The 21,247-nt window shown below is 47.1% G+C and overlaps 1 protein-coding gene across 10 annotated transcripts in view; it reads right to left on the bottom strand.

The window, feature by feature from the left end:
* Nucleotides 1–9,037, bottom strand: part of CECR2 (CECR2 histone acetyl-lysine reader) — a 124,154-nt gene extending 115,117 nt beyond the window's left edge. For 4 of the 10 annotated variants that reach the window (XM_084957176.1, XM_084957177.1, XM_021092503.2 and 1 more), the window contains exon 1: nucleotides 7,517–7,791. In XM_084957176.1, coding sequence (XP_084813302.1) covers nucleotides 7,517–7,642 — 126 coding nt within the window. In that variant the 5' untranslated portion in view covers nucleotides 7,643–7,791. Of the gene's footprint in view, nucleotides 1–7,516; nucleotides 7,792–8,834 lie in introns of those variants that run through there. The other 6 variants (XM_084957185.1, XM_084957186.1, XM_084957181.1 and 3 more) reach the window with 5 other exon arrangements.
* Between the last annotated feature and the right edge of the window lie 12,210 nt (nucleotides 9,038–21,247).

Genomic DNA, 21,247 nt, shown 5'->3' with positions numbered 1-21,247 from the left:
GAGCTGTGGTGTAGGTTGCAGACGCGGCTCGGATCCCGCGTTGCTGTGGCTCTGGCGTAGGCCGGTGGCTACAGCTCCAATTCAACCCCTAGCCTGGGAACCTCCATATGCCACGGAAGCGGCCCAAGAAATAGCAACAACACCAACAACAAAAAAGACAAAAAAAAAAAAAAAAAACATCAAGTGTTTAGAGTAACTGTGACCCTATCGCTGTCCTTACTTTCACTTATTTGGGGTGGGGCTTATGGGCGGGGCACAGGAGGCACAGTGGGCTATACCATCACTCACATCATTCAATCCAGACGCCAAGTGCCAAGTCAGGCAGTCATTGTGGCCAAGCCCCCAGAAAAGGCCCTGGAGCCCAGGCTAGGGTGAAAGCTGAGGTGACTGTGACATCGAAGGGCCAGCAAAAGGCCCATCTTCAAGGGCACAGGAGGTCAGGGGTTTAAACATCAACGTTTTAAATGTACATTCCTATACATACCACATTATGTTTTCAACGCATGTGTGAATAACAGAGAATCACCAAGCCACTACCTGCCGAAGACACCCACCTACGCACCCAGGAACTCCAGGGTTTCCGGGGCCACCACAACACAAGCCTCCCATTCCCAAAGGAGCCTGGTGAACGCACCAAACATGCTGCCTGCTGCACAGGAAACTCGCCATAGAGGGGAAGCCACTCAGGGAACCCAGCAAGCACTGGGATCCGAGTAACAACACACTTACCACTTGAGGGGTACAGTCCTGGCACAGGGGGCACGCTAACCCCATCACCTTGGGCCTGAGGGGGGCCCCCTTCCCCCATTGGCAGTGCTGTGGTTCCCGCTTCACAGCCCCCCAAATGCTCTTCTTCACTTAACGACTCCAAGCAAAGAATTAACAAGGCATCTGTTTCCCAAGTTTCTGACGTGCAGCTGCTGATGACGCTCACATCTGAGCCCAATTCTAACTCCCCTCAACCCTACACACAAAAACATTCAGGCAAGGGATCCATCTGCATCCCTGGGGAAGCCCTCACTCACCTCTGGGCTGGGGCCTGCCCTCGGCCTGAGTTCTTCGCGCAAGGATGGAGGATTAGTTCACGCACGCGGCCCTGCACGGCCCCAATGTCAGAGTGCAAAGCTAGAACCCTGAGCTCCGCACCATCCAACAAACTCCCAGCTCGATCTAAGAACGATAATCTCAAATCTCATAATCTCAAAATACAATATCTTAGTTTAAGGACCATAGACAGTGAAAACATCAAATAAGCTACTTTCAAAGTAATGTATTTGCAGACAAGATTTCCACAGAAAGACAAATTCATTTAATCCACAAACACATCAAGTATGGATTTGCAGACTTCGTTTGGTACAAAATTAATTTGTAAGACATGGACTCCAATGTGGCTGGTAATCTTGGTCCTAAACAGTGAGGTGGGTTATTTTCCAGATCAGTTCCTGTGCTGAGGAACACCCTAAGGGAACTGTAGCACTGTGAACACAGGAAAACCCTAGGAATCCCCTAGTCCACAATTCCCTCTTTAAAGATGGGGCATCTGAAACCAAGCCACCTGCCTAAAACCACAGCTAGAGTTAATGACAGAAGTGGGCTCAGAGTCCAGGTTTCTGGCTCTCCCAGCTTGATCCCTTTTTAAAGTACGTTTGAGCCCACCAACTAGATCTTAAACCATCTAGTTAGGAGTTCCCACTGTGGCGCAACAGAAACGAATGTGACTAGGAACCATGAGGTTTCGGATTCAATCCCTGGTCTCACTCAGTGGGTTAAGGATCTGGAGTTGCTGTGGCTGTGGTGTAGGCCAGGAGCAACAGCTTCGATTAGACCCCCGAGCCTGGGAACCTCCATATGCTGCGGGTGTGGCCCTCAAAAAGACAAAAGACAAAAAAAATTAACAATAATAATAATAAAATAAAACCATCTAGTTGGAAGCTGTGCCTTCTGGAGTTCCCTCCCGGACTGGCTCAGAGGGAACTAATCTGACTAGCATTCATGAGGATGCAGGTTTGATCTCTGGCCTAGTTCAGTGGGTTAAGGATCAGGCGTTGCTGTGAGCTGTGGTGTAGGTCGCAGACATGGCTTGGTTCTGGCATTGCTGTGGCTGTGGTGTAGGCTGAGGGCTACAGTTCTGATTCCACCCCTAGCCGGGGAACCTCCACGTGCTGCAGGTGCAGCCCTAAAAAGATACACACAAAAAAAAGAAGCTGTGCCTTCTGTCCCTCTGGGCTCTGTCCACACCCACTTTTTACCTAAACCACCTTATGCACTGGTGGTTTTCCAGCACTCTACCTGCGCTCCTCATTCTCACTTGAAACCCAACAAAACCATAAGGATCCGGCATGCCCCCCTCAAAAGGAATCCAGCACTTGGCCTCTCCTCCTGATCAAAGGGCAGACAGTCGGTTGCCAAGTCGTATTTTAGGCTTCCTCACCATGTTCCAAAAATTAAGCAACACCAAACTGAACTTCCGTGGTAAAGCAAGCCAGATGCTAACATGGGCTGTTCTTCAGAATTGAGAGGTTATTGCTCTTTCTACGACTAGAGACACTTCCAACTACTTCTTTGAAGCTTCACTGCAGGCAAATGAAGATGAAGACAATGACTTCTCTTTCAAGACACTAATAGAAGTAAAAAAGGATCCAGGAGTTCCCGTCGTGGCGCAGTGGTTAACGAATCCGACTAGGAACCATGAGGTTGTGGGTTTGGTCCCTGCCCTTGCTCAGTGGGTTAACGATCCGGTGTTGCCGTGAGCTGTGGTGTAGGTTGCAGACGCGGCTCGGATCTCGTGTTGCTGTGGCTCTGGCGTAGGCTAGTGGCTACAGCTCCAATTCGACCCCTAGCCTGGGAACCTCCATATGCCGCGGGAGCGGCCCAAGAAAAGGCAAAAAGACAAAAAAAAAAAAAGGATCCAATGTTCACTTTGGAGGAGTTACACTCTGACAGAGCAGTCCTCCTTTTAGGGTTTCAAACTGCATCAAGATCGCCCCTCTGAAATTCACATCCTGTTCTAGAGCTTTCCTTCTCAGAGAAGGAGCAGACCCTGAATCTTCAGAAGACATCTATCAACCTGGTATTTTGATTACTGTGACAAACTACTATTTTTTATTTCATTTTAAACCCCCATCTCTTTCATTCCTGCTCAAATATGCTGCCATCTCAATGAGGTCACAACTAATCACCCTATTTTAAATTGCAACAACACACTCCCTCAACTTGGCCCTCAGAATGCCAATTTGTTTACTGTCTCCTTCCACTAAAAGGAAGGTTGATATTTTTGTGCTATGTTCACATCTGTACCTCCAGCACCTAACACGCTGCCACTGCAACTAGCACACGGTAGATGCTCAATAAATACCTGCTGAAAGAAACAAAATCATGAACTTGTTCTCCCTTTGTATTCAGAAGTTTTTCAGCAGAAGCTTGCTGTGGGATCTTCTGTACTCCATTTTTTTTTTTTAGGGCCACACCTGCAGCATTGGAAGTTCCTGGGCTACAGGGTGGAATCAGAGCTGCAGCTGCCAGCCTAGATCACAGCAACTCTGGATATGAGCCACATCTGCGGCTTCCACCACAGCTTGTGGTAACCTGGATGGATCCTTAACCCACTGAGCAAGGCCAAGTATCGTACCCGCATCCTCATGGTTACTAGTTGGATTCTTAACCCCCTGAGCCACAATGGGAACTCCCACCCCACATTATTAAGGACCAAAGAACTGAAGTTCTCTTGTGGCTCAGTGGGTTAAGGATCTGGCATTGTCAATGCAGTGGCTTGGGTCCCTGCTTGTGGCATAATTTCAATCCCTAGCCCAGGAACTTCTGCATGCCACAGGTGCATCCAAAAAAAAAAAAAAAAAAAAAAAACTAAAGAACTCCACATATGCACTATGATCTTGGCCATTACTTCTAGGTCTAGCCCTTCATTTCACAGATAAGGAAATCTAAAGTAGAAGCAGTGTGATGTAGCAGCAACAGCACAGAATCTGGTATCAGAGGTCCAGGTGAGAGTCTGTGGAAGCAACTTAGTCTCTCCAAACTTTCAATCTCCTCACCTGCAAAATTAGAGTAACTCCTACCTCCTGGTAATGACTACATATAGAATGAGGCAACGTTTGGAAAATGAATAGAGTGCTATACAAGTGTCTTTTATCATTAGGCTATTTGACCTGCTCAGGGCAACAGGGCTAGTTAGTGGCAACACTAGCAAAAGAATTCAAGTTTCCACTCCTGGTCAGTGCTTCTTGTGTCATGAAACTAGCCTCCTGGTTCCCCTATTCAAGGCCAACTTAATCTTTAATCTAGTTCAAATGCTCTTAGCCTTTGTATGGTTGGTACCTCTTTCAAAATCTGATGATCGTGGGAGCAAAGTACACTAATGTACACCAACACAAAATATCCTAGAGCCCATCCTTAGGCCCCAGGCTCTGAGACCACTTATAAGACTGATAAGTTACTCTAATTTTTATCACTCATTTTCATATTTAATAATTCATGTCCAGAGCTCTTAAGAGGCTGGATCTGAGGCAAAGGAAACAGCAACAAGAATCTGAATTAAAAATCCAGCCTCAGATCATCATATAACGACAACCAGGAAGGCAATGGACTCCGTACTCAAAGTAGGAAACTCTACTCGAAGTAGGAAACTCTACTCAAAGCAGGAAACTCAGGGGGAAAGGAGACAGGACAATCAGATTGTTTTCAATCACAGTGCTACCTTACAAACCAGATCATTCTATACGACCACATTCAAATAACCATCTGGAGACCCCATAGTTTCTTCTCTAGAAAAAATATGCCCCAAATGTTTCTGATGGGATTTATGACTGAAATCCCATACCCTTCATGATTAACTCCAGACCAGATAACTGAAAATGATTCTATCCTCCCTTACCTTACTTTGGGCAAGTGAGACAATCTATTCACTGCAAAGAGCACTTGGCTAGGGGAAAAAAAAAAAAATCAGACTAAATCTTTGGGGAGATCAGTTCGCCATTTTTCATTCTCAAATCAGGGCAAACCTTAACCAGTCTAACCCACTAGCATGTTAAACAATCACAGAACACTTGATATAAATGAAGTGGTTCCAAATTTGATAATCTTCTGAGGCAAAAGGGGGCACACCAGGAAGTTCTTTGGTAAACCATCTGGTTTGATGTTGAGCACCTGGTTATAGGTGTTTCATAATACCAACTACCGAATTCAGTGTCATTAACCTACTGTTGTCCAGCAACACCTCTACCTCCTCATCTGAAAAGTTTAAACACCACTTAATGTAGGGAGCATATTTGGGAATTTCTAAATATATCAACAGCTAACAGCTTTTGTCCTGTGTGGTGGGATAAAATGTTAACAGTTAACAGCTGACATCTCTAAGCGTGGGATTATGGGTGATTTAATTCTCTTACCTATATTTTGCTAAAATTCACAAGTTTCATATCATGACTACGTAGTTTTTAAAACCAGAAACTGTGAACAACTTAATGCATTACCTACACATTTGCAGATTTCTGGTTTGATGATTATAGAATCCGTATTTGGGGGGCAGCAACATACAAATTAAACATACCTTAAAAAACAAGAATCAGGTATATTGACTCTTCTAAAGAAATCCTGTGTCTTCAAGGTTGACTAACAGAGTAAAAAGGTGTTCTTGCAAAAGTAAAAATATCTATGCTTTGGGGGCCAATTCTCTAAGTGTGAGGTCTTGACCTCTTGCAGAACTGCAGCATGAATCCTCCTAGCCCTTCAGCTATCTAAGAGATTGCCTTGCTTTAGATAAATAGAAGCCAAGTCCTTGAAGATTCTGCTTCCTAAATTCTCTATAAATCCATGGGTTCAGCTTGGTGGTCAAGGGTAAGAGGAGCTCTTTCCCACAGCTGAAAACTGGTTTCCTAAAAAAGATGATATCCAACTTCTACCACTTGGTATTATTCTCGTTTCTATCTTTTAAAATTGCAGTAAATTAAGACAGCCTTTCCAGCTGTCCCAATAGACACATCTCAATATTGGTGTCATTTGCTGTTTTGAAGAAAGCCCTTCCAGTGCATCATAAACTCTAACCAAGGGACTGTTTCTCAAAATGTCAAGACAATAAACTATTACTTTAAAAAAATCACCTAAGCAAAAAAATACAACAAATTTATTTGTACTTAAAGAATCAAAACTGATAATGTTCTGAGTTCTGCGCCACTGAGTCAAATTTGCTAGAAGCCTAAAAATTACTCCAAAATTTTAATTTTCTGATTATTACTGAAGACTTTAAGTTAAAATCTGCATTCCTCAAATTCATCAAAACACACCTCTATGTGAAAAGGATTATACAAGAACTGCAATGGTGAAAGTCACTATCAGTTACCCATCTACTGAACATCTCCAAATATAAACAGATATGGATAATTATCAAAATACGCATACGCTAGATTCCAAATACTAATTCGTGTTGTATATACTTCAAATAGTACACACTTTTAACAACCAAAAACGTGTCAATTCCAAGAAATGCTGAGATCAAAAGAGAGAATAGTCATCTCAAGTGGCCCTGATTATTCACCTGCAACAACGATTTTTCATTTCAGTTATACGTACAAATTGGACCTCTCAGATCAGATTACATTTCCTTTAGGAATTAAAGCAGCTAATACTTAAAACCACAAGTTTATCTCTTAGAACATAAGAAGTGATTTATAGATTAGATTTCTGTACAACTTAGAGCGAAATTAGTTACCTCTATTTTTCCATCAACAAAATCCGAATACACGGATTTGGAAAGATGAAGTTTTTCCACAGGATTTTCAGACGGGTCCTTAAACTCTAAACCTGGGATTCAGCAGCACCTCAGTTTTACTACATCCCAGAGAGAAAATGGGGTAGGGGCAAGTTTAGCAGCACCACGACGGCATTGTCACCAGCAACACCTCCCACCGCAGCCACCATTTTGAGCAGCAGAATTAAAGTGCCGAGTGCTTTTACCAACTAAAAGAAACAGGATTTTCGGAAGAGTTGTGAATCAAGTCTTGACTTTCAACACTCCCAAATCTCTCATTTCTGCGCCCGTTTCTCTGAGCCGCCGCGGACCGTCGCCCCGCCAGCTCGTTTAGTCGAAGCCGTGCTCGTCCGAGTGGCGTCCCAACTTTGAGAACAAGCGTGCGGCCGGTACCCACACCCGCACCGGGCCGCAGCAGTGTGGCCGCCGGCGCGCCCGCTCCCCGCCCGCCGCGCCTCCCCGGGCGCCTGACCCACGCGCTCCGCCCGGCCGGCCGCGCCGGGCCCCGCACCTTTGTCCGCAGCCGCGGGCACCGGCCGGCCGCGCGCTGGGCCCAGGCGGCCGGGGGAGGGGTCGCGGCGCCGGCCGGGGGCGCCCGCCCGCCCGGCCCCACAAAGCCCGCCGCCCGCTCCCCGGCCGCCGACTCCGCACAGGGCTCGCGGGGACGCCCGGGACTAACGGCCCAACTTTCCCTGTCGCCCGATCCCCTCAGCCCGGCCCCGGCCCCGGCCCCGCCCGCCCTCCCGGCCCGCGCACCTCGATCTCGAAGTCCGGCAGGCGGAACGCCGTGCGGAAGAGCGAGCAGAAGTGAGCGATGGCCGGCACTTCCCACCACGAGCGCAGCTCGCCCAGCGCCGCCGCGCCGCCCTCTTCGGGGCGCATCTCCGGCCGCGCCGCCGCCTCCGCGCCCGCCGCCCGCCTGCTCCCGGCGCCGCTCCGGCCGAGCTACCGCGGCGGCTGCCCCGGGCCCATCGCGCCGCGGCCCGGCCGCCCAGCCCGCACAATGTCGCCGCGGCCCGCGGGGAACAGATGGGCCGGGGGCGGGCAGGGGCGGGGCCTCGGCACAACAACAACCCCGCCCCCGCCCCCGCCCGCGGGCCGCGCGGGGCGGGGGAGGGGCGCCCGAGGGCCGGGGGGAGGGGCCGCGGGGCGAACACCGCCCCGCCCCCGCCGGGCCCCGCCCCCACGTGGCGGGTGGTCGCGCCCCGAGAGGCGGGCGGCGCCTCGCGGGGCTGAGCGCACGTGGGGCTGCGGGCGTGGGGTGGACCCGCGCCCCCGCTGAGTGGGGGCCACCTGCCCCTCCCGGGTGGGCTACAACCCAGGCTCTCGGGCGCTGGTCCGGCCGGCCTGGGGGGCTGCTGGGCGCCCGCGCTCCCCTCTCCGGCGCGGCCGTCACCGGGACCAGCCCGGGACGCTTAGCCGGGATGTTTTGGAGCGCTCCTCTGGGTCATTCTCTTCCTCACTTTATTCTCGTCTTTCTAGTAACCTGTTCTGTTTTTATAAGACAGCACTTATTAAAAACCCGGATTCTTAAAGAAAATGTATATTTACGTGTATCTTTCATGCGTCAGAATATTTCGTCCATCCAACACAGGCTCGCACCGCCTTCCCCCAACCGCCCTGGCACCGAAACAGCACAAAACTTGGGCAGTTCTGCTCTTTTATTACCTGGAACCATTGAACGATTTAAAATTCATCCTTAAATTCTACCGTGTGTTCTGATCATTGACAAAAATGAGCACATATCTAAATACCCCCAAAACAGCAGAGGCTGCATTTTTGTGTTGATAAGGCCCAGCTCTCCTGTAGATGCCCTGTTGGTGGAAGACCTGTGCGCACTGTGGAATTAATCACATGCCCTGAATTCGCCGTTTTTGTCCCCGACTCTCTTCCTTTGCCCACAGATCAGACTGACTTTGCATGCTTTTCCCTCTCTTTTGTGCGAGGGTTCCTGCTTCACTTCACATTTCTTTCTAATCCATGACATCCTGCCTCTGCTTTCCCCACCTTTTCCTGGTTCTCCTCTGTCTCCTCATTCTGCCCTTTATCCTTTACTGCTGATTAACCTTCTTACCTGCCTCCCAGGGGTCAGGACTGCCAGGCTGGAAGTAACAGCTCCTAGAATGTCACATACTAGGACCAGATTTGGTTACCCTGGCATGCTTGCATGAAGGCTGCCCTCCCCACACCATTGCCCAGTCCTGGACACCAGCCAAGCTGTCCTGGAGCTGGGGATCCTCAGTGGTGGGGAGGCTGGCTGCCTCCTGCCCCTTCCTCAGCATTCTTTCCTCCTGCCGCCTTTTTCTTATGAGGGTCACCTGTCAGTGTCCACGTGGACGACACACAGCTCTATACATGTTTCTCTCTCTCCTCTAACTCTGGTCCCCTGTGCTCTTGACTGGCCCGCTCTCACACCAGCCAGAACCAGTCCTGCCCCTCCAGACATGTTTTGTGTCTTCTGGGGCTAAAGGTGTGGCCTCTGGGTTCCCTGCCTTTGGGCTCCAGGTAAAGCCTGGCATCTGCACCCACCCTGCCTCTGCTGGAATTGATACCCTGAAGCTGAACATTTGTCCCACCTTCCCCCCAAGACTTAACTGCCTCAAATCTGTTTTCTGGACTGACTTTGGCCTAACCTGGATCACTGCCCCCTGTGCCTCCGTGTTGGACACTGGCCTCTTCTCCCTACTTACTGCCTTTCCATCCTGGCCCATTCCTCATCCTCTAAACACCAGCTGTGGGTATCGTGTTCCCAGCACATGCACAGCTCATATTTTCTTTCCCTTTCTCTCTCTTGCCTCTTTTCTGTTTGTGAGCCAGTGCTGTTGATCTCAGATGACCTTGCAATGCCCAGAGTAATTCTCTTCCAGATTTGCCACAACCTTCAGTTCTATGTCATTTTCTAATGAAATGTTTTCCATTAAACACACACACACACACACACACACAAAACCTAGCCTGGGAACTTCCATATGCTGCAGATTCAGCCCTAAAATCCCCAAACACACGCAATAATTAGTTTAAATCTGTTTTGCTTATTAATGAACATGGCAAAAATTACTTATATTTCTCTTCACAAAATATGCAATAATTTCAGCTATTATGGAATTTTAATAGGTTCCTGGAGGATAATCTGGGAAACTAACCAACATTTTATACCACTGTTTCTTTGAGAAATACATGGCAAATTCTAAATGATCAGTTCAAAGCAGTTATTTGAATCTTGAAAGGGGTGTGACGAAAGTATGGCTTCTTCTATAACCCCTGGTGACCAGGACTAGAATTCAGATCATCTCACCATTCATGCAGTTTTCTCTCTGTTGGATTATGCTGCTTCTCTCCTCTACTCAAGCTGCCCTTTCTATCCCTTGCCTGGCCACCCTGACTACTCCTCCTTGCCTCAGTGCAGGAAGCCAGCTGGAGCTGGAGTAATGTGGGACCATTACTCTCTCACTTCAGTTGTCTGTGTGCAACTGAGATCCAGGTATCTCACAAATTCTTGGTACCCCTCACACATACCCTCCTTTCTCAGTAGAGGGCTGCATTCCCACGGAGGGCTGTAAGCCAGGCTAATTTTAAAAATTTTAGAGGTTGTGGAAAGTGAATATATTAGGAAATTTGGTTCTCTCTTAGAAAAGGCTTAACCTCTCTGTATTTCATCTGTGAGGAAAGGCTTGAACTAATGGTCCCTGAGCCAGATGTCTTTCACCTTTAAAATAGAGCCAGATTGATGGTCTAAAATTCAAATCAATAATGTCACGCACCTGCCCCAATTTCTATGACTCTCCCTTAAGCGTGAAAGTCCCTTCAAGTCTTAACTCAAGCCAGGCTGTCCCAGCCTCACCTGGGATCCCCACCCCCACCTGGCCCAGCCAGCGATTCCTTCGCTCTTGCCAAACTGGTTCGCTCACCAGCAGCCCTGGGATCTTCCCGCTCCTCCCTTCTAATCACGCTTTTTCAATTGCCTGCAAAGACGACTCAGCCTCTCAGATCATGACCCACTAGGAACTCACCTCCTTCCTAAAGCTTCCCTGAAACACCCTAGCTTGGGGGTATCTCTCCAGGTACTCTTGCTCAAGAAATTGCAGTTTGTATGATTCACTTATCAACCACTTCCTTGGGTCATCTTTCTATTATTTATTTTGAAGTGCTACCTAAATCTTTTACTGTAATTGGGGTTGTGTTTTCTTCTCAACCAGATTAGCCTGGGGAGAGAGGGGGATCCTCCCTAATAGACAGAAATAAAATGATGGATTTGATTATATAGTGATGATGTAAATAATGGCATAAAAACATAAATTCAGAACTCTTTTAAATGCTTACCTTCCTTCCTTCCTCTGCCTTTCAGCTTTCTCCCTCCTGGAACTCATTCAGCAATCTGAAAGTTTATGCCTTTCTCAATACAGTCCTGTCCTCCCTCAGGGGATTGGCTCCAAGACCCCCTCGGAAACAAAAGTCACCAAAGTCCCTTTTGTAAAATGGTGTAGGTAGGAGTTCCCCCTACTGGCTCAGTGGAAATGAACCCAGCTAGTATCCACGAGGATGCAGGTTCAATCCCTGGCCTTGCTCAGTGGGTTGGGGATCCAGCGTTGCTGTGAGCTGCGGTGTAGGTCTCCGACGAGGCTCGGATCTGGCGTTGCTGTGCCTGTGGTGTATGTAGGCCAGCAGCTATAGTTCCGATTCAACCCCTAGCCTGGGAACTTCAGTATGCCATGGGTGTGGCCCTAAAAAGACAAAAGAAAAAAAAAAATTGGTATATGTAGTGGGATCAGCCCAGTATTCATAGTTCCACATTCGAGGGTTCTTCCAAGCTCAGATGGATCCATCTTCAGCTTAGCTTTTCTCCTGAACTCCAAGATCATTTCCTCAAATTCCTTATTGGATGCGTCTCATCAGCTTAAAGTAAACATGTTAAAAAGAGGGGAAAACTAACTCAGGATTTTTTTCTGCAAACCACAGACCCTGACCAACTTCACGTTGCCTTCGATGGAAGAGCTGTATTCCCAGTCTTCCGAGTTCACCTGTGCCTCTCTCCTCTGCTCTCCTCCTAGCTAGGAACACAGTCCTATGGGCCCTGCCTACTTGGGTTCCCCCCTTGTTTTTGACACCCCCAGTCTGCACCTCAACCCAGGTCCTCTCATCATGCTATTTGAGATGCTTCCTAACTGGGTCTGTTTCCTCTGGTTTCTCCCCCACCTACTTATCTCACCAGCATCACCAGATCTATCTTCTTAGAACTGTGCATCAGTTCTAACTAAGATGAATTTAATGGTAATGTTTTCTTAAACCCAGTATATCCACAATATTATAATTTCAACATGTGTTGTCAGTATTAAAAGATCAATGAGATATTCTATATTCATTGTTTTCATACCAGGCCTTTGGAATCTGGTGCTAAACGCAATCTGCATTAGGACCAGCTGGGTCTCAGTGCTTGGTGGGGCACTTGTGGCTGGTGGCTGCTGTGGTAGGCACTAAGCCCGAAGTTACTCACGTGCCCAGAACTCACTCTGAGTACTAGGAACCTCTGAATCACTAGTATCAGCCTATCCACACCCTGCCTCTGAAGGGGACCTCCAGCCTGGCCTCCTTGCCGCTGGGCCTATTGCAGCATCTCCCAGCCTACCTCTTTCGTGGATATTGGATTTCATGGAGAAAGTCCCAGCCCTTCCATAAGAAACAGCCCAGGGACTGTTTGCAAATAACTGAGCAATCTACAAATAATCGGTTATAAATCAGTGTTTGTGAAATAAATGCATTTGTGCTTTAGCAATATGTTCATAGTTAACCTGTATGGGAATGGACATGTGTACATGTATGACTGAATCACTCTGATGCGAGATATAGTTGATGTACAGTATTATATGTTACAGGTGTACAACATAGGGGTTGACAATTTTTAAAGGTTATATTCCATTTATAGTTATTATAAAATATTGGCATATTCCTATATTGTACCCTGTGTTGTGTCCTTTTGGCTTATTTATAACATTTTGGGGGGGGGCTTGCCCAGGGCATGCAGAAGTTCCCGGGCCAGAGATTGGCCACAGTAGTGGCAAACCTGGATCCATCAGGGAACTCCAGTTTTTTTAACCATAAAGGTTAGTGGTAAAAGATTATAATTTTTTTTTTTGGTCTTCTTAGGGCCACAGGTGTTCCCAAGCTAAGGGTCAAATTGGAGCTGCAGCTGCTGGCCCGTACCACAGCCACAGCAATGCAGGATGTGAGCCATGTCTGCAACCTATATCAAAGCTCACGCAACACCAGATCCTTAACCCATTGAGCAAGGCCGGGGATCGAACCCCGTCCTCATGGATACTAGTCGGATTCGTTACCTCTGAGCCATAACAGGAACTCCCAAGATTACAATTTTTATTTTTTTTATTCATTTATTTTTTTGTCTTTCTTTTTTTGCCTTTTCTAGGGCTGCACCCGCGGCATATGGAGGTTCCCAGGCTAGGGGTCAAATCGGAGCCGTAGCAACCGGCCTAAACCACAGCCACAGCAACGCGGGATTTGAGCCGGCTCTGCGACCTACACCACAGCTCACGGCAACGCCGGATCCTTAACCCACTGAGCGAGGCCAGGGATAGAACCCGAAACCTCGTGGTCCCTAGTCAGTTTCATTAAACACTGAGCCATGATGGGAACTCCTATAATTTTTATTTTTTTTAATTTTATTTATTTATTATTTGCTTTTTAGGGCTGAACCCAGGCATACAGAGTTTCCCAAGCTAGGGGTCAAATCAGAACTACAGCTGCCAGCCTACACCACAGCCACAGCAACGCAGGATCTGAGCCACGTCTGCGACCTACTCCACAGCTCAAGGCAACGCCAGCTCCCCAACCCACTAAGCGAGGCCAAGGATGGAACCCGAATCCTCATAGATGCTAGTCAGATTTGTTTCCACTGCACCACAACGGGGAACTCCAAGATTATAATTTTTAAAGTGTCCACATGGTTGCTATTACTATGTAATCTAGTTAACCACCTAATTTTATGATTACTTTCAAGCCTTTCCTATGAACTTGACTTTCTACTTCCATTTCATTTCTCTACTTAATAGTGATTCTTGTATTATTTTTGAGACTGTTTCCCCCAGTCCTGATGTTTCCCTTTCATTATGTTGGCTTTTGGTTTCTGGCAATTTCACATTATCAAGTTCATTTCACATGACACCAAGCTAAGGACAAATGAAATCACACAGGTAAGTTTTCATCATTTTCAGTTTAAGGCCAGTAACATTGCCCAGGGATTGAAGGCAGGTGGGGAGTAGATGAACAAAAGGTGAGTTACAAAGAAATTAGATATGATTTCCCCTTCTCTGTCACTGGTGTTTATCGTGGACCTCCTCTCTCTCTCAACAGCTTTTCAGCTCTGCCCCGGAGCCTTTCGGCTCTGCAGTTCCCACATGCTGTTCCCTTCACCTTCCATGGGAAGCTTGTGGGTTTTGACTGTTCTGCAAGCAGGTTTCAGAAATGATGCCTGGAAGATCTAAAAGGAGGGGCAAGCCACTGGTTGGGGAAGAAGGTGCCAGAGGTAACAGGAGATGGCTGATTGAGAAAGGACAGGGCAGAAAGATTAAATTTTAAAAAAAAGTGTGTTGGGATACGAAGCACGAGACGCTATAAGGATTGACGGTGAGCAGAGAACTCAGAAATTCTTTGGCTCAGCATGTTGTGCTCTGTGTAAACGTCCCTCATTTCCAGAGTCTCCTCCAGTTCATTATGCTTCCTAAAACCCAGACTGAAGTGGAAATGCAGCATGGGTTCCCTTTCTACCTGGACACACCCTTCCCAGGCTCTGTGGTGAGGGCCCCATTGCTGGGACTGTGGTGCCTTTGCCACAGTGGCTAGGCTGCCTGAGACCAGGGCCCTGTGAGCAGCTCTTTATTTGTGACCTTAAGCTGGTTATTTGTTATTGCCATGAAGCCCAAGCATCAGGCTTGCGGCCCTCCCGGCCCAGCCCTGAGGAGCCAGCAGCTCTCTGGGGGGCGGTTGCTGTCTGCTCAGGCTCAAACCAGCTTGGACCAGAGCTGGAGGCTGCATCCTCGCAGATGCCGTTTTCAACACCGCATGAGGCTGTTAGGGAGATTACTGGGATGTTAGCTAACCTGGTCCTGGACTGACCAGGGAGGCTAAGAGGGGGCCGGGGAATCCTTTCTACCAGGGGCCCCCCTGTTTGATTTAGGACTCAGAGCCTCCCGGATTTTATTGTCTGCTGAAACTCTTGTTCAGTTCTCTTCTAGAAACTCTTATCGAAGAATCGACTCATGCCGCCTCTGGGTCACTCCGTCCATGTTTATGCTGTCCTGGTCTGGAATTCCTTTCCGAATTCCTGGCATGTCCATCGCCGGCCTATCTTATTGTGGCATCTTCCCTTGTTCTTGACACCAGGTCAAATAGCTTTGTAGCATCTCAATTCTCCAAGCCATTCAGAAGCTGGTGAATCTTAATGAGTTCTTCCCTTAATCTCTTTTCAAAGGGATGACAATCCTTAATTTCTTTAACTTTCCTTTTTAATTATTTTAGCTCCTTGTGTCACTCCTTTGGCTTCAAACCTTCCCTACTCAGTCTAAAGGTCACATTATTTTGGTTGACAAAGTGCCCAGGATTGTGTACATCGGGCCTCACACTCTTTCGCTGGGCTGGAGTCGTTGCTCCCATTTGATCCATTCGACAGTTTTTAGGTAGAAAACTCAGCCTCTGGCCTCGTGGAGTTCCTGATGCCATTGATGACATTGTCTGTGTCCTATGCAATGTAAGGATAGTGAAGTTCTAAAGAGTGTAAGAAGTCTTCTAAACCAGGCTCCTTTAGAGAAGAGTTCGGGGTGGAATAGATTTGGTGTGAGCTGCAGGGTCTGGGGAGGCCACATGAGGAAGCTGGGTCTTGAATTGGTGAGAATCACAACTGGCCAAACAAAATTCTGTTGATTTTAAAACCATTAAGTTGGAACCTTTTTTTTTTTTTTTTTTTTTTTCGTCTTTTTGCTATTTCTTTGGGCCGCTCCCGAGGCATATGGAGGTTCCCAGGCTAGGGGTCTAATCAGAGCTGTAGCCGCCGGCCTATGCCAGAATCACAGCAACACAGGATCTGAGCCGCGTCTGCGACCTACACCACAACTCTCGGCAACGCCGGATCGTTAACCCACTGAGCAAGGGCAGGGACCAAACCCACAACCTCATGGTTCCTAGTCGGATTCGTTAACCACTGTGCCACGACGGGAACTCCACAAATACCATCTTTTTGAGGAGGGGAGCTCTGTCTTCCCCTGGCCCCTCATTTGGTACCAGCATCTCCATCTACTTAATGCTTCGTTGGTTTGATTGTCCAACATCACTTGAAGCTAACTAGCTGAGGAGCGTTCTGTAATAGCAATGAAACCTCCCACTAACAGGGTCTGTGGGTGCCTAATCATTTAATTTATCCAGTGTATTTCAAGTATGCATCACCTTGAACGAGAAAATGGAAAGTGAGGAGTTCCCATCATGGTGCAGGGGAAACCCATCTGACTAGGAACCATGAGGTTGCAGGTTCAATCCCTGGCCTTGTTCAGTGGGTTAAGTATCCGGCATTGTCGTGAGCTGTGGTGTAAGTTGCAGATGTGGCTTGGATATCGTGTTGCTGTGGTTGTGGTGTAGGCCGGCAGCTGTAGCTCCAATTAGACCCCTAGCCTGGGAACCTCCATATGCCTTGGGTGCAGCCCTAAAAAGCAAAAAAAAAAAGAAAGAAAGAAAATGGAAAGTGAGGATTTCCTATTGTGTGGCTCAGCAGTAATGAACCTGATTAGGATCCTGGTCTCACTCAGAGGATTAAGGATCCAGCATTGTCGCAAGCTGCAGCGTAGGTTTCAGACGCTGCTCGGATGTGGCGTTGCTGTGGCTGTGGAATAGGCCTGCAGCTGCAGCTCCAATTGAGCCCTTGGCCTGGGAACTTCCATATGCTGCGGCCCTTAAAATAAATAGGAGTTCCCATCATGGCTCAGCATTAGGGTGTGGCCCTGTAAAAAGACCAATAAAATAAATAAATAAAATTTTTTTAAAAAGAAGAAAATGGGGAGTTCCTGTCTTGGCACAGTGGAAGTGGATCCGACTAGGAACCAGGAGGTTTCGTGTTCAATCCCTGGCCTCGCTCAGTGGGTTAAGGATCCGGCATTGCTGTGAGCTGTGGTGTAGGTCACAGATGTAGCACAGATTTGGTATTGCTGTGGCTGTGGTGTAGGCTGGCAGCTGTAGCTCCCTCCGATTAGACCCCTAGCCTGGGAATTTTCACATGCCATGGGTGCGGCCCTACAAAGCAAAAAAAAAAAAAGAAAGAAAGAAAAAGAAAATGCGAAGTGAAATGGTGAAGAGTGTATTAGCTGCCACTGTTATAAAAATCATTTATTGGTGTGCCCCAGATTTCTTGATCTGAGTGTATTTTTTTTAACAGTTTGTTGTTTGTTTGTTTGATTGTTTCAGTTGTGCCCACGACATGTGACAATTCCCAGGCCAGGGACTGAACCTGTGCCATAGCAGTGACCTGAGCCACTGCAGTGACAATGCCAGATCCTTAACTCATTGTGCCACAGGGGAATTCTGATCTGAGTGTATTTTTTATTTTTTATTATTTTTATTAATGGCCATACCTATAGCAGATGGAGTTCCTGGGCCAGGGATCAGATCTGAGCCACAGTTGTGATCTTGACCACAGTTGCAGCAACGGCAATACTGGGATCCTTTAACCCACCGCGCTGGGCCAAGGATCGAACCTATATACACAGTAACCTGTATATAGTCTAAAGTAACCATCAGCAGTTACGGCAAACTCTATTCATTTTATTACAATACAAGATCAGACTATTAGCTTATTTAAGCTGACCTCATTCTTTGCCAAAAAACAACAACAACAAATCAAAACTCAAACTCATATTTCCTACTTTTCTTGAATAAAACTGTGAGATTAACATGGTTTTCTAATTTGACTGCTCCAGACACTTAATTCACTAAATGTTTATTAAGCGGCTATCATGTTCTAAGCACTGTTCTAAGAGCTGAGGATCTAGAAATGCCTGGAGCTTCAAATCTGTTATGTTTACGGTTTCTTTCTTTCTTTCTCCCTTCCTTTTTCTTTCTTTCTTTCTTCCTTCCTCCCTTCCTTCTTCCCTTCCGTCTTTTTAGGGCCACACTCACAGCACATGGAGGTTCCCAGGCTAGGGGTCTAATCGGAGCTACAGTTGCCAGCCTACACCACAGCCACAGCAACGAAGGATCCGAGCCGAGTCTGCGACCTACACCACAGCTCAGAGAAACCCCGGATCCTTACCCACTGAGTGAGGCCAGGGATCAAACCTGCGACCTCATGGGTGCTAGTCAGATTCTTTTCCGCGGGGCCACAACAGGAACTCTGGCTTCATTATTTTTTAAAGTAACCAAGCCTCCCCCATCACCTCCTGCCTCACCTGGCAACCACTAAGCAGGGCCTGTGGAGTTTTCACCTTTCTGCAGATGAAAACCTAGAGGGAGAGGGACTTGAGGGGAAAGAGACCTTTTTGTGAATGAAGGACAGTTGGAAGTGTCCTGACGTTACTGCAGTTATTATTGTTTGGACTGAAGTTGATTATGCTGCTAGGTTTAGTCATGCCAGAGATGGGGACGTTCCTGGCACAACCTTGGTGGTGCAGAAAGTGGCTTTAGTTCTACCTACACCAGAAACTCTAGTCAATAGGATGGCCTCAAAAAACTTTTTTTTTTTTTTTTTTTTTTTTTTTTTGTCTTTTTGCTATTTCTTGGGCCACTCCTGCGGCATATGGAGGTTCCCAGGCTAGGAGTCGAATCGGAGCTGTAGCTGCCAGCCTACACCAGAGCCATAGCAACTCGGGACCCCAGCCGCGTCTGCAACCTACATCACAGCTTACAGCAACGCTGGATCCTTAACCCAATGAGCAAGGGCAGGGACCGAACCTGCAACCTCATGGTTCCTAGTCGGATTCATTAACCACTGCGCCACGGTGGGAACTCCTCAAAAAACATTCTAATCTAAGGGCCCGTAACTGCTAGACTGAAGGACAGGAATTAGCAAGCTTCCCAATGAACATAAAACAGACCTCCTGGCACAATTCTTACAACTAAGGCTAGAAACTCTTAAAATCCCTGTCGCCATTCTGGGTTCCAAACAAGGCTCCGGGCCTTTAGAGCACATGCCACTGCCCATTGGAAACCCACTTCCAACTAAGCTTTCTAGCTGAAGGTGGGGTGCTGGACGTGTGAAGGATGAATTGACAGCCCATTTGCAGGGGACAACTGTCTGTCTGTGCCTCAGAACCCAGAATGAGTGGACAAAGCAGCATTTCTTGTTGACAGTACTGATTGTGGCCAAAATGGAGGCGATAGGCCATTGAAGGTGGATGGGGCCTTGGGGTGGGGGGCTCTCCGTGTGTACAAGTTGGGGTGGTTCCTGGGCAGGGGGTGCTCAGGATGGGGCTGTGGTCCTGCCCTTCCTCCTTGTTCTCGGGATAGGACTTACAATTTCAAGTCCTGTCACAGCTCTTAGCCGAGGTTCTCCTTGGGATTGTACATAAAAAAAAAAAAAAAAAAAAAAAAAAGAAAACAGAGGTGGCTTCAGCAGCTCACAGAACAGTGGTGATGCTTCCCTTGATCTGATAAGTGTGTTTATGTTGTGACAGCCAAGACAGTATTCACTTTGGGGCAGCTCATCACACCAGTGGTTCATGTCCAGCAAATGGACAACTGAAACCTCCAAATTTTTTAAATAAACTATTAGGCCAAGGGCTCCTCCAACTATTTTTCTATAATTGATTTTTGGTACCTGATTCTCTCATCTCACATTTACCTACTAGAAAATGACCTGCATTACACAGGCCTCTGCTGATGGTAGATAAAGATGCTGCACGTTATCTGCAACACAGCTCAGAGGATGTTTCAGAAAAACATTTTAAAATAGAATGCAGAGGAGGCTAATGAGATTATGTTGCATCCTTGTTGCTGGACAAAAAAAAATCATGATAGATGTGCTAATTGGCTCCACCAAAAACAGTTCTAGTTTTTCAGTCTCAATCGCTTGGAACCCTTTCCTACTCCTCCTGTGGCTGGTCCACCTGCTCCACCTCCAGGCCATAGTCCAACCATGGGCTGGCCCCCTCCCCTTCTCTCCATCAGCCAAACACTCATCTACTGCTGAGAGCACAGAGGCCCCAGCCTTCATCTCCCTGACTGCTCTTGACCTTGACTTTGGTTCACATCTTCTCTATTCCTCCGGCCCACCCCTGCCCTGCCCTGCAGGCCCCCCGCCTGCTTCTGAGTCCATCCTTCTCACCATCTCCAGGTTTGGGATCTGATCCTGTCTTTATCAGAGGATAACATCACAGAAGGAGAGAAGTATGTGGTAATGTTATCAGCGATTTTTTTTTTTTCTGGAAACATTGGTGTGTTCTGTGATTTTTAAATAGACAAATATAGAGAGTTCCAGTTGTGCCTCAGTGGGTTAAGAACCCAACTAGTATCCATGAAGATGGGGGTTCAATTCCTGGCCCCACTCAGTGGGTTAAGGATTCAGCATTGCCATGAGCTGTGGTGTAGGTTGCAGATATGGCTTGGATCTGGCCTTGCTGTGGGTGTGGTGTAGGCTGGCAGCAGCAGCTCTGTTTAGACCTCTAGCCTGGCAACTTCCATTGCCCCCCCCAAAAAAGCAAAAAATTTTTAAAAATTTAAAAATTTATAAAAATAAATAGACAAATATAAAGTTTTCCCATTTTAGAGTTCCCATTGTGGCTCAGCAGAAGTGAATCTGACTAGCATCCATAAGGTCAAAGGTTCAATCCCTGGCCTTGCTCAGTGGGTTAAGGATCCAGCATTGCCATGAGCTGTAGTGTAAGTCACAGATGTGTGGTGTAGGTCGAGACGTGGCTTGGGTCTGATGTTGCTGTGGCTGTGTCATAGGCTGGCAGCTGCAGCTCCAATTCAACTCCTAGCCTTGGAACATCCATATGCTGCAGGGGCAGCCCTAAAAAGCAAAAAAAAAAGTTTTCCTCTTTTAAAAAGTTGGAGTTCCCTTGTGGCTCAGTGGTTAAGGATCCGGTATTGTCACTGCAGTGGCTCGGGTTGATGCTGTGGCACATCCCACATGCCTCTGGCTCACCCCCCCAAAAAAGTAATATATAACATCAAGTTATAAAGCTGCTTTGTACAAGAGTAACACAGGGTCCTAGCCCTACTAATCACAATCTTCCTCCTCTTGGACTAATTTTTTAGTGTCTCCACACCTCAAGTTTTATGGTGAGGATTCAGTGAGTGAAGAATTCCTGATACACAGTAAAAATAAAATAAAATAAAATAAAAATAAAAAAATTAAGTAGCTCTAATTATTAAGGAAATATAAGTTGGATTGTAAACAACTGAAACCTCCCAGCCTCTCTACTTTTATGCATTTACCACATGTTCTATTATGATTACATGTTACCTTTATAAGGAAAAAGACAATAAGGTTAAATT

The sequence above is a fragment of the Sus scrofa genome, chromosome 5 (assembly GCF_054392235.1).
Source record: "Sus scrofa isolate SSC_HxYL_T2T_F1_AM1 chromosome 5, Sscrofa_HxYL_maternal_Yorkshire_Landrace_v2.0, whole genome shotgun sequence".
Lineage (NCBI taxonomy): Eukaryota > Metazoa > Chordata > Mammalia > Artiodactyla > Suidae > Sus > Sus scrofa.
Note: the sequence above shows the minus strand (reverse complement) of the source record. Positions and strands in the feature narration are given on the sequence as shown.